The sequence below is a fragment of the Teleopsis dalmanni genome, chromosome X (genome assembly GCF_002237135.1).
Source record: "Teleopsis dalmanni isolate 2A chromosome X, ASM223713v2, whole genome shotgun sequence".
Lineage (NCBI taxonomy): Eukaryota > Metazoa > Arthropoda > Insecta > Diptera > Diopsidae > Teleopsis > Teleopsis dalmanni.
The window spans coordinates 3391630-3408584 of NC_051848.1; the positions used below are offsets into that span (position 1 = coordinate 3391630).

The 16955-nt window shown below is 28.6% G+C and overlaps 1 protein-coding gene across 1 annotated transcript; it reads left to right on the top strand.

Moving 5' to 3' along the window:
• Positions 1-7281: 7281 nt before the first annotated feature.
• Positions 7282-13065, top strand: LOC119687406 (transmembrane inner ear expressed protein). The gene is made up of 3 exons (XM_038101704.1): positions 7282-7408; positions 7486-7638; positions 13025-13065. The coding sequence occupies exons 1-3, from the start codon at positions 7282-7284 to the stop codon at positions 13063-13065; spliced, it is 321 nt and encodes a 106-aa protein (XP_037957632.1).
• Positions 13066-16955: the final 3890 nt, after the last annotated feature.

Genomic DNA, 16955 nt, shown 5'->3' on the forward strand with positions numbered 1-16955 from the left:
CCGAAGGTATCGGTTATAAAAACTCTGTGATTTATATTTGATGTTATTGCTTACCAGCCAAGTTGTTGAGTTATAAAAAAATAATTAGATAGAATATCCATTAACCAATTAGTGTTAAGGGATCTTCGTGCACGGAAGTTTATTAATATTTTCAGATTAATAATACTAGAGATCAGCGAATGTAATACTATTAGAGTCCAGTCATTTGAGGTAAGTACTGTTTTTATATTTTCGTTTCTAATAAAAAGTGGTTATCACTATAGATACTAAATATCTGCTTCTTGCAAGACTTAGTTTTCTCCGACTAGCACAATGTCATCAAGTTTATGATAGACGAAATATTAATGCTGCCGAAGTTACTTTGAACTGATAAAAATCTCTAAATTTTCTTCATCATTGTGGATTGTCTGGGCTAGATAGATGCAATTGTTTTTTATTATAAAAATCCCTTTTTAAACAAAATCTAGCTCTCCCTGAGTGACTTCGCTGTCAACATAACAGTTTTAATATATTTAGAAAAATCTTTGGTTGTGCTACTTATGTTAATGGAGCAGGAGTGCAAGCCTTTCTTTTGGCATCTAGGTTCAAACTTTTTGATTTTTTAAAAACTTATACATACCTACAATTTGATGGCAACAAATTTAGAAAACAGAATGACGTCCTGTGAGCAGTTTCTTTCCGTTGAACTCATTCATTTAATTTGAAGGTAATAAAATGGCAATGTATTTAAAACAAAAATAAGCATTCATAATACCTTCATAACAAGGACTCAAAATCCGTCAGTCCATCCAGTTTGCTGGTTAAAATACCCTATATTTTAACCAGCAAAGTGCAAATTTGAAAGTTGGTTAAAGCTTCTGACAATTATTTCAACAAATGTTTATTTATTGTTCGCTACCAAGAATTTGTATTTTACCTGCCCACTACAATATTGATTGGTTTAAGTTAAACATTAACTAGAATAATTATAAGGTTAGCAAAAATTTTCAGAAGTGTTTTTATGACTACCCCCACAGAAACTTAAAGTCACAGTATTAAAGGATAATATATATACTAAGTTTATAATAATAGGACAGGAAAGCAAAAATCTGAAAAGCTTATTTATATCACTATCATATTTCAAGAATTGGTCGCTGAAGCTTTCAACATTTTTAACATATGTCAGCGAATCCACTATTTTAATATGTCGATAGGTAATACCACATAATTCGATCTTTATTCTTCAATTTAATGAATAAAAATCATTAAAGTTTCCAACGGCTTTTATCAATTCTCTTTGTATACGCTATGATCTGCTAAAGATCTTCTTTTTCTTTCTAAAGGTTGTTTCCTTGCTCAAAGTTTTTCATCTCAATCTTTCTCTCCTATCTTATCTCACCTCTCATACATATACTTTTCTTACTTGCACCTGAAAATTTATCATAGTTTTGATGAAAGATTCTACGATTAAAATATTTATAAATTTATTCTTTTTATCTGGATGTATATCTATTCGTCCCTCCACTTTTCTCAGTTCGTATTAAAACTCTTTATATTTTCCCAGCTCTTTTCGAATCTCTAAGAATTCTCTTTCCATTCCTTTTCCTGTCTACATATTTTTTTCTCCGCTCTGTTTCTAAAATTATACAGTATTATTTAATTCTATTCAGGTTTACAAATTTATTCTTCTTGTTCAGTTTTCCCTACATTTGCTAAGATATTTTAAAATGTAATCAAATTTTTCCAGATCCTCTCACCTCTCAGTGTTTCTCTCTCCTGCTCTGTACTCCTTTGGTTTTCACTTTTCCTCTCTCTTTTTACTGTTAACAGTTAACAGTTAATAGTTACCTTCTACTGAAATATTTTAAGATACTTTCGATACTTGAAATATCCTTTCTTTTACTTCTACGCTTTCGACTTCAGTTAGATATACGTGCCAATTTATATGTCTACTAATATATCCCTTTTTAGAATTTATTAGACCCTTAAATATATATACATTTAATTGTAAGTAGTTAAGTGGTTATAGTGGAAGTATCTCTAAACATTCACAACTAGTTAGGAAGCCTAGGAAGGAGAGAGAGTTACATATTTTACAATCAGCCAGATTGTAAAACATGACATATCTTCATTCTCTAGTCATCTACAAAGTAAGTGCGACGGATAGGTACAGAAAATATAAGTAGCCTTCCGTCAAAGGCTAATAATAATAAAAACGATACGCTGCTGTTCATGCTTAACATAAGTGTGCGATCTTAGATTTTAATTTAAAAAATACTATAAAAATTTTTCTTTACAGTATGTACGAGAGAAAATCTTAGAACTTCAACAAAGTAAACTTAGTGCGATATATGCAAAGTAGGAATCTCTCCTATTAAAAAGTGGACATTCAGAATGATAACAATATTCACAATATTTAATATCAATGAATTGCTATATGCAAGCAAAGAGCAGCTCCTTTAGGTAAACCGCTATTTAATAATCTTGAAAAGGTTTCGGTTATTAATATTAACGAATTTTAGAGTTTTCTAAACTATAATACATAGAGTAGATCTCACCACAAAAACTGATGAACTAACTGATAACTAGCAGCAACCAAGCAATCAACAAAATTATATCTTCTTCTCTTTTTGTCTTCTAGCCTTACTCAATTTCTGTTGGAATATCCTTGTGAATTTTTTATAATCCGCTCGGTCCTAAATTGTCCCTTCGCTCATAACAATTTTAATGGTTTTTTCCAGATTTTCACTTATCCACTCTCCCTTTATCTTCTTTCACTGCAAGGCTTGTCTAACCACATGGTGCTGTAGCCTTTTGTCCGTATGTATGTGTCCCTACTAGCGGAGATGATTTTCTGAAACTTTCTTTCGATCGGAAAGATTTTTTTACTTCGTACAATTTTAAATTTTCCCAATAGTCCAATTGTTTAGTTTCTGTTAAACTTTTGCTTTGTTGTTTGTGTTGCGTCAACGATTCTATTCTATACGGACCGTTAAAAGCTCACAAAAGTTGGCGTTGGAAGGATGAGAAAATTAGTTTTAGTTTTAGTCATGTAAAAATAGAAGTGATAGCAGCAAAATAAACATGTGACACTGAATAATTGGAATCTCCTACTTAAAACTATTTCACTTGCACATTCCACACTTAAAAGCTAGAAAAATAATATAGATACATTTTAATGTATCTGCACAATGAATAAACCTACTTGCCTTCCAAAGTTTTGACAACAAATACAAACAAAATAAAATTTAACCAAAGAAAGCAGCAGAAATCCTTTAAACCAAATGGACTACTAAAATTTATCACACACCACTTACAGGACTCGTTATATACCTAAATGTATAATGTATCTACCACTTTGCATGTATGAGATGAAATTTAAGTTATGAATTTTTTTCACTTACGAAATTATGAAACAAATTTTACTTAGTTAATTCATGCAAAGTTACAAATTAAATCATGACAAAATATACAGCATATATCAGTATAAAAACCAGGTCAGGACAACTAGGAAAATGCGTTACATTTTTCATGGCAGGATGATCAGACGCGAAGTACCTTTAAACAAGGAAAAAAATGAACAATTTTTTTTTGAAAATTTATTTGATGGGCTCAACAAGTCAATGATAATAGTTAATGAAGCAAAAAAACTAATTAATATCGTAAGTAGTATTTATAGTCTAATTAAAGAAGTACCAATTTAGTACATATCTCAGTATTGACTCTATTGCTCTTAAGTGCGAATTAGTGCGACTAGAACTGAACTGTGCATAATAAAAAAGTAGACCATCAAATAGCAAATAAAAATCAACAGCAGGGAGTGTCATTTGTTGGTAAAGTTCACGATTGTGAAGACGTCCCGTCTGCTACACACAAACATACATAGTCCAATGTATGTAACATGTTAGACTTAAATATGCGGACATATCTAGCAGTGGGGTGTATGGTAAAAAAAGGCGCGAAAGCACCTACAATAAATGCGGACACACACCACCACACGGACAAAGTCATTAGCAAAGGATGCTTCTTCCTGCAATTGTTGAGGCGATTTGTTGGCTTTAATATGTTGGAAAATATTTTTTTATCGTTTGATGGCACTCCTTAGTGTCAATGTTTCTTTTTCGTTTCATATTATTCTTATTAATTTTATTTTTCGAACTCCCTCTACCTCGTATACAGGGTTACTAAATGAGAACTAAGAAAATTTTTATATATAATAAAATATATACATCCATTTTTTAGATCCATTTATTTTATTACAATCTGCCAAATATGAATGACAATAAGTTATATTTACTAAGAGCTACGAAATGGATTATAGCGCGTTTGGATTATCCCCATTATACTTATATATACTTAAAATAAACACGTTTGATCTACATATACATATCAAAGACGTTTCTCGAAGTTCTCCTTCTCAGTCTTGTAGAAGTGTTTAAAGGGGACATCAGGTATGTAACCAGCGGGTTTGGGTGCATATATATGCGATGCACGTAGTTTTTTATAATTCGGGATATTTCTTTTTTGATTGTCGCAGCACGTAGTTGTTTATACCAAGGTACATTTGTGGTCAAGCGTATTGTTTTAGATTGAAATGGCTGGATAATTGCCTGGTTTGAGCCTGTTGCAGTACCCCATAATTGGTACACCATAACTCCATATAAGTTTTAGTACAGTTTTGTATATTAGCAGCTTATTATCGCGTAACATTTGTTCTCCAGGTTACTTTACTATCCAGGCAGTAATTAGGTATTATTTAATAAAACACTTTGCAGTAAATGTTACCTGGATTGATTTTATTTTTTTGTTCATACTTTACATAAACTAATGATTATATAAATAAATCATGAAGTTACCCATGATTACGAAAGTATACGAAATTTATACATTAGGGTATTCACGACCGCGTGTAACGAACTCAATAACCGAATAAAATAGTAACAGTGTAAAGCAACAACAACAAATAATATTATAGGATATACATGTATTTTGTTATTGGTCCTTTACAAAATCACCAACTTGCTCGATTACCGAGCTTCGTACTCTAGATCATGAATACCGATATTGTTTGCTAGAACTGAGTAAACCAGTTTTAATTGTAACTATTTATATTATATTCACGAAAGATTGTCTGATAAATCGTTAATAACTTTTTTAAAAAAGTACTATTATTTTATATATATAATATACAGCAAATTTTTTTTTTGTTGTAAATTGGTTGTAAGTCTGAAGCTCTTGTTAAAATTGAAAAGAATCTCTGATATGGAAATATCTTTTATATTCATAGCACTAGTATAAATTGCTCAGCAATAATAGAGAATATTATATATATTGCATATATATATTTCGAATGGTAATTAAGCATAAATTTAAAAAACAAAAACAATATTTTCAACAAAAAGATATCTTGAGAAGCAATATGAAAACTCTCCACAAATATATAGAATGATTTAAAGACGATTTACTCAACTTCAACTTCAAATATGGTCGATAATAACGAAAGCCTATTGATAGAAGATCACAAAAAGAAAGTGCGTGGGATTGCTAATGTACCCTTTAAAGTAGACAAGCACTGTTTGCAAATATTTCATTCTATTACAAAATATTCTCTGCGAATGCCCGGTTTTGATGTCCAAAAGAAATAGGTTTTTAAGAAGATACCTCTTTGACAGTCTATCAGACTATTCATTGGTGAAAACGAGAGACCTATTAAATTATATAAATTCGATGAGATGGATTAAGTGTCTACTCTTTTATACTAAGGGTTCTTGAGAGGAATGTGGTAGCAAGCCAACCAACTACAAAATATGTAGTTGCTGCACTTTTTTATAACTGTGGACAAAACATGAATACACCATCGTGCATGAAAAGCAATTGAAGAGTAAACTTTGTCCACTTAAAGAAGTCTTTCCATGTCTTTCTATATCGATTTTTACCTGTAGAAATTGAAATCGATTTTTAACAACTATACTCAGATATTAAAAGAGCAGTCGAAACAGCAAATTTCTCCTAAAGAACGATCTCGAAAACCGCCGAAAAGAATTTCATCAATGAAAAAACTTATGTCTTCTGATTTTTGAGATTTATATCACATAAAGTAATTATTATAAAAAAAGCAAAGTAATAATTATACAATATTATGCGAAAAATATATACCTGTTTTCATAGTCAGGATTATGCTGAGGGAAAAGAATATACTTCTAAGAGTGTTTTTACAGTATATTATAAGCAGATTATGTTATCAATGGGGTTCAGTCCGCAAATTCCTCTTGATACTTGATACGTCAAATTGTTTTAGGAGTACAATAATTTCTATACAACTAGTTACTAAAATGCTGGATGGTTTCATTGTCTTCATAAAGTATATCATACTCTTTTACAAACTCTTAATCCCAATGAAATAATTAAATAATTTTAATAATTTATTAACTATCAGCTAATCTTTCATCTTTTATTTTTTGTTCATAACAGTTCTTGAAAGAGGTAAGTTTGTCAAACTCTAGTATTCCAGTTTATTGTCAATTTTTTACTTATTATTTCCAATTAGGGACCTTTATTATCCGTATATCATTATTTACGCTGTCAATACACTGTCAGTTAGTGACGCATATTCTCTGCTTATTATAATTCTCTCTTTTTATCTGTCTTTTGCGAAATGGTTTTCCTCTCCCATGCCTGGGATTGCTGTAAAAATATAACTTTGTGTTCTGTCGTTCAATGCCCTACATTTCGATCTTTGCTATTTTATAAATCTATCATCTAGAAAACAAAAAGGGAATAATAAAAAGGGAATGATGGTCCGTCATCAGTTAGAAGATAAATAAATGATAATGATTCTAGTATAGTTAAAGTTTAGTCTGGGGCAGGGAAAAGCCCCCAGCCACAAAAGAGTAAAAGTAACTCAAACCACAACAACAACAACAAATTTGCCAAATTTTTTTTTATTCAGTATAAGAAGTATAGTATAAGTATAAGAAGACTCTTCTATAAGGATCGTCTTTATGTCTGCTATGGCTGTTATTTTTTCATAATATTTTTTTTGTTTTTTTTTATTATAAGTTAAGCCACCCTGTATATAAATAACAAATACTAAACATTTTCGCGCTCGGTCAGGTTATTGAAATCGTAAAAAGTGTTTAGATTTAGTGTTCATTCACCGTTCAAAAGAGAGAGTGCAGTAATTATGTTTATTTTTCGATCGGAGTTCTTCAACAATTGTGATATATAAACTATTAATTTAAAGCAGTTTAACAAAATTTATGATAAATTATTTTTACAAAAATATTATAAGAAATTACTATAATGGCAGCGAACGAAACTGTTGGAGAAAATTCCGAAGAGTCGCCAGCCTGGCTTGAAACTGTTACATTTGGAGGTTTTCGAGTTTGGCACATAATCGCATCTTGCATAGGCATACTCATGTGCATAGGTATAAAGATCTATTGATGAGTTTTTATTTTGAATTAATTAATTAATTTAAATTAATTTTTTTGTAATCATAAGCAGTAGTTATGGTATGCTGCTGCCTCCGTTTCCGCATTCCGAGAACCAAACAGGAAATTGAGGCCGATTACCAAAGGAAACAGATAACAAAAAAATTTCGCGAAAAACTGCAACAAATCAAAAACTCTGAAATGGATGATATGGACTTGCATAAAGGTAAAAAGCGAAACAAATATTATTTTTAAAATATTTTTCAAAAAAAACAAAAAACCATTGAGAATGTTTGAAAATTTTTCTGGAAAATATTATGCATGAATCCTAAACTGTTCGGTGTCCTTACTTTAAATATCCTTTTCGCTATTCTTTTTCTTTAACATTCTTTAACTTCTTTAACTTTCTAAAGGCTTTTCACTATAACACAATTTCTTTATGTCGTTATGTCGCATAAAAAGGACAACGAAACTCAACAAAGTAAGTGGCTAAATAAATTAGAAAGGTGCCAAGCCCATATCTTCCAATGATTAATGTAGCAAATATTTCTGCTTAAGCAGGAACATAAAATTCACAAAAAATTACAATTAGGAAAATAATAAAATTATTCAAAACAACAGATACTATCGAGCTATACTAATATTGACCAACATATAAGAATATAGTATAAAAATATTAAAGGAACAAATGCATTGATTAAAAATAAAATCTTTTAAATAATAATTAGAATATACACCACCAAATCTATTCACAATTTAACCCCCTTCAAAGAGATTAGTAGGATACATAAATATAAAACATTCAAAATCAAGAATATTCAACATCTACGAGTAACAAGTAGTTTAGAACTATATGTTAAAACTATTATAACTATTATATACCTATGTGTTTTTTACTATATATTCTTTCATACTACCAGTACATATGTTACAATAAAATTGCTTATAAACAATTAAAATAACACAGATTACTGAGATCGGTCTTCTATGAGACCACCTATTACACACTTTCAGTTCCCCCTTCTACACACTTTCAGAGAATACTAGGATACATAGATACTGAAATATTCGAAATCAAGAATATTCGACATCTATGAGTAACAAGTAGTTTAGATCTATAAAACTTAACAATTTTTTAATATTATATATATTTTTTTACTATATATTCTTTCATACTACCAATATATACTACAAAATAGCTTATAAACAATTAAAATAACACAGATTATTGAGATTACATTGGTCTTCTATGAGACCGCCTATTACACGCTTTCAGTTAATATTTAAAAAAATCATAGAAATCATTCATTCATTAAGACCGCTTTTACTTAATATTAATGATTGCAAAAAAAAGCTAGTTTTCTCTGAGAGCGTCTGTATTACATTAAATTAAGAATCAAATATTTTCATTTATAGTTTACCACCATGAATATCTATTCAGCAGATCTAACCTGAAATCACTTCACCTTTTTACAGATTATATGTTATTCACTGGCCTTTACGGCTATTAACACTATTGTTTAGTCAGTTAAAGTGGAGGAAGGAACGAATCCTCTTCAGTTAGCTAATTAAGCCGTTTTGAATTCACAATTCCTCGTAATAGTAAGTAGTGCTAATATTGAAGATATAGCTGAGTGTGTTAGAAAAGGGGGCCCCCAAAAAACTAAGGGGACCCAAACAAAAACTCTTCTGTTCTTCTTTTTTTCAAGAGTCGGTTCCACGTTGTCCTATGGTCCAGTGCCCTGTAAAGACAGATATTAACCTAGATATCTCTAATTTGCTTCTGCAAAATAATAGAGTTGAAATACAAACCATTGATAAAGCTTAAATAGCTGCCTGACTGTCAGTAAGAATATAGACTTCCTTTTTGTGAAATTGCATGTTTAAAGTAAGAGCACATGCTCTAAGGATGGCGAAGATATCTGCCTGGAATATTGAGGTGGAATCAAAGTGGTCCTTGGAAAAGACTCCAACTTCAATGCCTTTGTTCATCTTAGACTCGTTAGTATAGATCGCTATCTTTTCTAGCGTTTATTAACACTGTTATCAATTTAAACTCTCTTGAGCTTTTAGCTATGATATATAATAGTCTAAGATCATTAAGAATTTGTTGTAAAACAAAAACTTTCGGCTGTTTTTGAGAATGTGGGGATTTACTGATAAGCTTGAAGTTTGCATATACTATCAATGATTTCAAAGACTTACTCGTTATTGCAGGGTTGCATTACTTCCGGACAAAGCTTTTTCTTAAACATAGTTTTCATAAAAGTTTTATATTCCACTTCATAGGTTATTTTCTTTATAACTTCAAATAGATTTTCTGTTACCAACATTTACGTCTAAAGATGTCAAAGGTTACATAACCCTTAAAGTAAGCACAACTCCAGTATATGACTGGAGCTCATTCCATGAGCTTCGTGACATATTCTTGTACTAAGCTGTTGACTATGTACGTCTTTTGCATGCTTTTTATGACTGCTTGATTGTCTAGCGCTATCAGAATCTTTTTCTAATACACCTGACAATCTAATAGGTGACCCAGAGCATGTGTAACCACCATAAGTTTCGCCTGATAGACGGAAACATATTTTCCTAGAAGTAAAGGAAAATAGCATCTTAAGTATGTTACTAATTTTGATAGATTGTGAGAAACCCGTTAACCACTTTGATGTACGAGTGCATTTACCTAAATTTAATGGAATTATTTTTATCCTTACTCTTATGGTAAAAATATTAAATTCAATTCTATCACTAAAACTAGATTTCAGGTTTAATATCACTTCATTGTTATCTACATATTTGATTGAAATTTACTTATGAGTAAGCCCTTTTTAAATTGGTATAATCATCTTACATACTTCACATCTTTCATTTCTGTGGCTGCTAATACTAACGATTTTGATCTGTGCTGTGATGAAGTCTGTGATGAAGTCTGTGAAGACGACGTGGATGCATATGATTTTGAATTGACTGCTCACTCAGTGTGTACAAATATGGGTACTGATGAATATGGAGTGGCTGCTGACGGAATGGATTATGATATGGGTGCTGATGATGATTAAGTGGGTGTAGATATTAACCTTGATTCACAAACGTTATTCATATGATATTATTTTTTTTTGAAATGCTACATTTTTAACGCTATACTCGTGTAAATTGTTTTGTTAAAAAATTGCACATATAGGTCTCATTACTATGCTTAGATCCGATATGAGGTTTTAATGTATATATTCTCGCGAATATTTCACCACACAGTTTTCTGTATTTTTTTATTTTTATTTTTTTTGTTTTAAATAGATATATTTTTAATGGATAGTTCCTGTATCTATGTATGAGAAAAAAACCAATTCTTCAAAAATTATTTACTATGTATGTTACATACGTCTTAAGAGGATATAATAATTTACGCACACATTCAGTATTACAAATAAAATTGCTTCAACTAAAATTCGCCATATGGTTTATGTACAACATATAATGTCGTAATTAAATAAATTTAACATTAAATTTTATAAATATATCGTATTAGCTCAAGTTTTGACCGAAAAGTTAAAATATTCAAATATTTTTGAATAAATCATTCAAGTAATTACTGATGTTTTATTGCAATGTACTATATAGTTCAAACATATAGTAAATAAAAATAAGAGACAATTTAATTTTTATTAGCTACTATTATAAAAAACCCAAATACATATATTAAACGAAAATGTTCGTCCCTACTTTCTCAGCACCAGCATCGCTCCACATAGTGTTAGTGCCAAAACACGAAAATCGGAGCCATATTTTCATATATTGTCATCAGTACCATCAACACCACCGCACCACCTGACCTGGATTGTCACACTTTATACTACCTATCTACTATTACTATTGACTTTAGTATGCTCCGCGTTGCGTCTTGAACTTACCGTTTTCATGATTGTCGTCGCTTCTCTTTCTCATTCAAGTAATTATCTATTACTGATTGAGCCGACATAAGTCTCTCAGTACCCATGAAAAAAAAATTTTAGTACTCCTTCTTTAATTACAAAAGGAAATATAAAATATTATAGGAATATAAAATATTTACCATATTTACCTGATTTTCTAATATTTTGTACATTAATATCAGACTATGTTTATGTTTTCAGTACTTAAAATTACATACTTTCAAAAATATAAATAATAAATAATACATGTATGTTTAATGATTTTCAGAAAATTTTTGGTCTATTTCTTTTCAAGACTTTCACTGTTTTGCCTGTAAATTCATCCTCTCCATTTTTTTCTTATGCCATCTGTAGATTCTGAGCATGTATTTGTCAAAGTTTGTTGAATTTTTAATTCCTTACAAAAAAAAATTTGTAAGGTCCTAAACTTTAGGAAAGCATTTTCTCGTTAGTCGTTTTTTGTCACTCTAAATTCTAATCAAATAAATTTCTTTTAGTTTCTTAAAATTTCTTGAATACTTTTTCTCCAAGCCACTTTTTTGAGTTTAGAAACGAGTAGTAGTCGCGTTGACTGCTACAGAGCATATAATCAGGATATATATCTCTTAATCAATTGTAGCTATTTTTTCTTCAGATAATCTTCACAACAATTGCAATAATATTAAGATTTTTCATAATTTCATTTTAAAAAAAGTCAACATCTGTTAGTCATTATGATTCATCATATCAGTATGACTGGACAATCCACACTTATTGTACTTCTACACCGATTTATATGATTTTTCCATTATACCGGATCGTATTTAGTCTTTAGTACAAGACTTATCCTAATTGTCATGAAATAAAATCAAATACTTCTTCGCAATTTCCACAAGATTACATGGTTAAAACGATTTAACCTATAGCTTCCATAGTCTGAGCGCGCTTTGAATATACAATAAAATATCCTTGATTGTTTCAATCAATTCCAATGAAATTTGATTTTTACGATTACAATTGATACTACAAAGACTTCATCATCGTCCATTATCAGGAAAGCTTAACTCTTGCTGTACCATTATTCATGATTAATTCAAAAGATAATTATCTTGCATATTCCTTCAAGTGTTTATTCAAAGTTTTCAAAGTAGGGTTTGAATATATAATTCAATTCATTAAATCAACTTACTGGTTTACTAATATCAATGTAATTAAAACATAATTGGTTATGTCAAATAGTTTAATTGCAAATTTCTTTTCCTGCATATTCCAATAACTTCATTCGAGTGACTTTTAGTAAGTCCACAGAGAGGTTCGGGATTATTATCATTTTCTCAAATATTTCTGAAATATTTCAGTACTATAGATTACATAAAATACAATTTTAACCAGAAAATGTAATTATATATATTGCAAAATTGATCGTAGAGTTTACTATTGACAGTACTTACAAATGTACCTATGAAAGGATACATTATTTTCTGTAGCAACTATTATATATGGATCAATTATTTTATTAAAAAAGTTTCTGACTAAGTAAGTAATTTGCATGACAACATGCTTCTATTAGTAAATTATTTTAATTTTGACTATTTATTTATTTATTAATTTTTTTTTTTTTGTTTATGTTTTTTCTATTTATTGGCTTTTCTAATATGAACTATTTTTACTTCCTATATAAAAAAATACTTTAAATCACAGCACTTGCTTATATTAAATTGGATGAATTTGATGATCCTTAAATGAGTTGCAAATTAAATCAAAATTACTTTATCAGTATGGAGACAATTATTTATTGAAGTTGGTAAGTATACGATAATATACGTATAATCCCCTTTCTAGTTTAAGTGTTGCACATACATATATTTTTTAATTTTTTATTTAAGCTAATGCAATAGCAAATAAATAGTAAATATTTATTTTTTTTATAATAAAAAATATTTCAACTATTTTATCTTCTTTCAGCAATTTTAAGAATTCAAACGGATTTCCTATCGGTACAAAATAGCCTGGAAACCCTTACAAAGGATCAAGCAGCAAGCGTTAAATTTAAAAATAATATAAATCAAGTTTAAAATAATTAATAAAAATTTTTTTCAAACGAATTACAAACCGTAAATTTTTTATTTTAGTTTCTTTTTGATATTAAAAATAAAATATTTTTATTAATAAAGCAATGCATATAGACGATGACATAGATATAGTTTTTAGTAATATTAATTTATGTAAGATCGTAATACTGATGATGACTCTCAAGAACAAACGAAATATAGCATAGTACGAATAAAAAATATTAGACATTGAATTATTTGATAAAAAAATAAAAAAATATATATAAACCATTAAAAAAAAACAGGGCGATGAATAAATTCAAAAAATTTTATAATTTAATGAAACATTTATCACTTTCCTGCCAAATAATAAATATCTCATTAAATTATATCAAAATTAGTTGTAGTAAAAAAATAGAAATTAATAGATTTCTGGTCTGGCAGTGAATTCGTACACTTTGCGCAATGATATGGACTGATTCAGAAGTAATTTATGGAAGTACTAAAAGAACTTACCTGGTAATTCATGACAATATGCTTGATCTTATATCTTAAAAATAGTTCCTTATGGACTTCATCTGGTAAACCTACCCTAAAATAAAATTAAATAAAGATAGAATATTTCGTAAGATCACTGACGATGAATACTCGAAACAGCGTTGATGCTTAGCCAAATATAAATAAAATAACTAAAATTTTTGTTGTATTTTTATTTCTATTCGAACCCTTCAAAATTTTAAATAGTTTTTTTTTGGCATAAGAGGCGTCACTTTTGGCAAAAAAAAAATTATTATAATAAAATTAAATACATTGAAATTATTAATAACTATAAAAAAAATATTTAATTTAGACTTAATATCATATAATAATAATAATATATATGATTATATAGAATAAAAATCTTCTAAACAACAAAAAAAATGTTATTTTGTTGTTCAACATCAACACACCTTATCAGTGCATTAGTCAATGAGAATTTGTGGTACAAAATCCCGCCACGCCCATTATGATTCTTAGATTTGTTTCTTATTTTTTTTAGATAAATAATATTCTTCCACTGTCCCACCATTTTTTAGTACAATTTTCTAATAAAATCAACTTCAAAACATCATCATTTCTGAACCGATCTTTGTAAGTACAGGAGCATATTATATTTCAAAGGAAACGATTTCAAATAATATACGAATTAATGTGCTTAAAAGAACTTTTTTCAGATTTTACTAATTTTATAAGTGATCTGTTTTCAGTAAACTTATTTTTTAAATCTCATGTCTTGGCAAACATTAACGAAAACAGAGCTGTCTTTTTTACGATGATTTATTTTCCTTTCTTAGATCAAGGAATTACTTTTCGCAATAATGATAAATGTTTGGGCAACACTATATAATATAGAAGATGTCATCATAAGGACTACATAAATATGAGAAGTGTTTAGTATCACAAAAAAAATCTTGTTAGAAGAGAAGAAAAAAACGATTTTCAATATGCGTTATGCGTTAAAGGATTTCAAACAAACATCTATTCAAAAAATCATCGTAAAATCACAAAATTCTCCATATCTCATTCATATCCAATTTACTCAAAAAGTGATGCACCATCAAAATATTATGTGTTCTATTATATTTCAATAGATTTAGAAGATATGGTTTTTTTTTAAAGAGACACCATCTTAAAATTTGAATAGTTTTTTTGATTAATTTTTTGTATAAAACTTTCTTAATATTAGAAACATTCTTACAACGTGTTTCCATAATTGACAATACTTGACCTTTGAAGTAGAAAATAAATCTATTAAATACTAACCATTGTTACTTATAAACCCTGGTAAATTGTATGTTTATATATGTGTGTGTATATTACTTACTTACTTACTGTAGTCCTCTTCTCCTCGTGGAGCATATGGCCTGTGTATGCATATACATACACTAATAAGAAAAAAATGTACCAGTAGCAATATGTATACTGTGATCAGCGCCTTCTTGTATGGAACAGCTACAATACATATAAGCAAGTTGTTCTTAAGAAGAATCTAGCGATCCCATTAAGAAGCTCTATAAAGACATGTCTTATTTTGAAAATGGTAGTGGATTAGTATTGTTTAGTAAACCAAGCGAGTATATTAAATATTTCTCTCAATAATTTTTCCCGCGCTGTGAGGAACACAATCAAAGTGGGCTATATAACTTTCTCACTGCTTGACGCATATGGAACATAGACTAAATTTGCTAGAGACTTAGTTTCTAAAAAATCTTAGTTAGTAGGTGGTTAGGTTAGTATATTATTTACGAAATGTTTGAAATAGTTATACACAATTGTCCACAAACCTATATAGATTTCTAGAATCTCCGAAATTAGCTAATCTAACCAAAATGAGTGATATAAATATTCAGACATCGAAAGCCTCTAAGGATATTGTAAACAAGTTTAATGTTAGCTGTACTAGACAATGACGTACCCATGGTTACAGGAGCGGTCGCATGTATGCCTCGAAGTGACTCGTTCAAAGTATCACTTCGATTCGTACGTGTTGTATATATAATTAAACAAATCTTATGTAAATTTAAATTGAAGCAATCACGTAAAGTTAACATTACAAAATATTATATATTAAAATTATTTTTTTTTTATTTATTCTAACAGTATTATTTATTGATAGTTATGGATTTTATTGTTTTGATTTCAATTCTTATCGATAAATTGCTTCTTGTTTAAGGCCTTTTGTGAACTTTTAAATAAAAAACCGCTTTTTATTCTTAAATATTTTATACAGAATCCTAAAAAATAGATCAAAGAAATCTGTATATTAAAAATAATACAGAGACCCAAATGTATTACATTTTTTTTTTAAATAACAAACTTTTAGCAATTCATATATTTTTTTTTGTCTATGGTAATTTGTAATTGAAATAATTATTTTTTGTTCATCTTAAATGATTTTTTTAAGACGAAAACATTTCAAACTCTTCATAATAGTTCATTTGTGTAAAATTATTTATATACGGTTAAATGTTTCTCAATCTTATCATAACAATTCTTTCCGATATTATTATTTTGCGATCAAAATATTTTCAATCTCTCGAGATTATTATTATACGATCAAAATGTTTTTAATATTTTCATAGCAATAATTACCAACAAATATTTTTATTAATCTTTAAGAGATTATTATTATACGATCTTAACAATTTCAATCTTCGCAAAGTTATTTATAACAATTTATTTTTCTTTGTTTATTTAATTTTATATATAAAACTTAATATTTGTAAAAAAATGTAGTTATTGAATAAAACAAATTATATCTATTTTCTATAGTAAATTAAAATAAAATTGAAATCTAAAGATGAAATTTATATGATACGCGATGTGATATTATAAAAATGGTATCTAGTTTACTATTTTGTATATTAAAAATAAAATGTAATAATATAATTAATAACACAAATTAAATAATAACAAATAAACGTAAAAAAAGTAATTAATCGCTAATTAGCTGACAGCATAATTACTGACTCAGATCGTATTTTCAGGTTTTTGTCATTATGTACTATTATTAATCAATGGTTATTGTACAGAATAATATT

What these genes read in the sequence shown, in the direction of transcription:
- LOC119687406 (XM_038101704.1), top strand. Translation starts at nt 7,282, where the DNA reads ATGGCAGCGAACGAAACTGTTGGAGAAAATTCCGAAGAGTCGCCAGCC. An exon ending in AGGCATACTCATGTGCATAG is followed by an intron (nt 7,409 to 7,485) that starts GTATAAAGATCT and finishes AATCATAAGCAG; the next exon opens with TAGTTATGGTATGCTGCTGC. An exon ending in TGATATGGACTTGCATAAAG is followed by an intron (nt 7,639 to 13,024) that starts GTAAAAAGCGAA and finishes TTTAAATCACAG; the next exon opens with CACTTGCTTATATTAAATTG.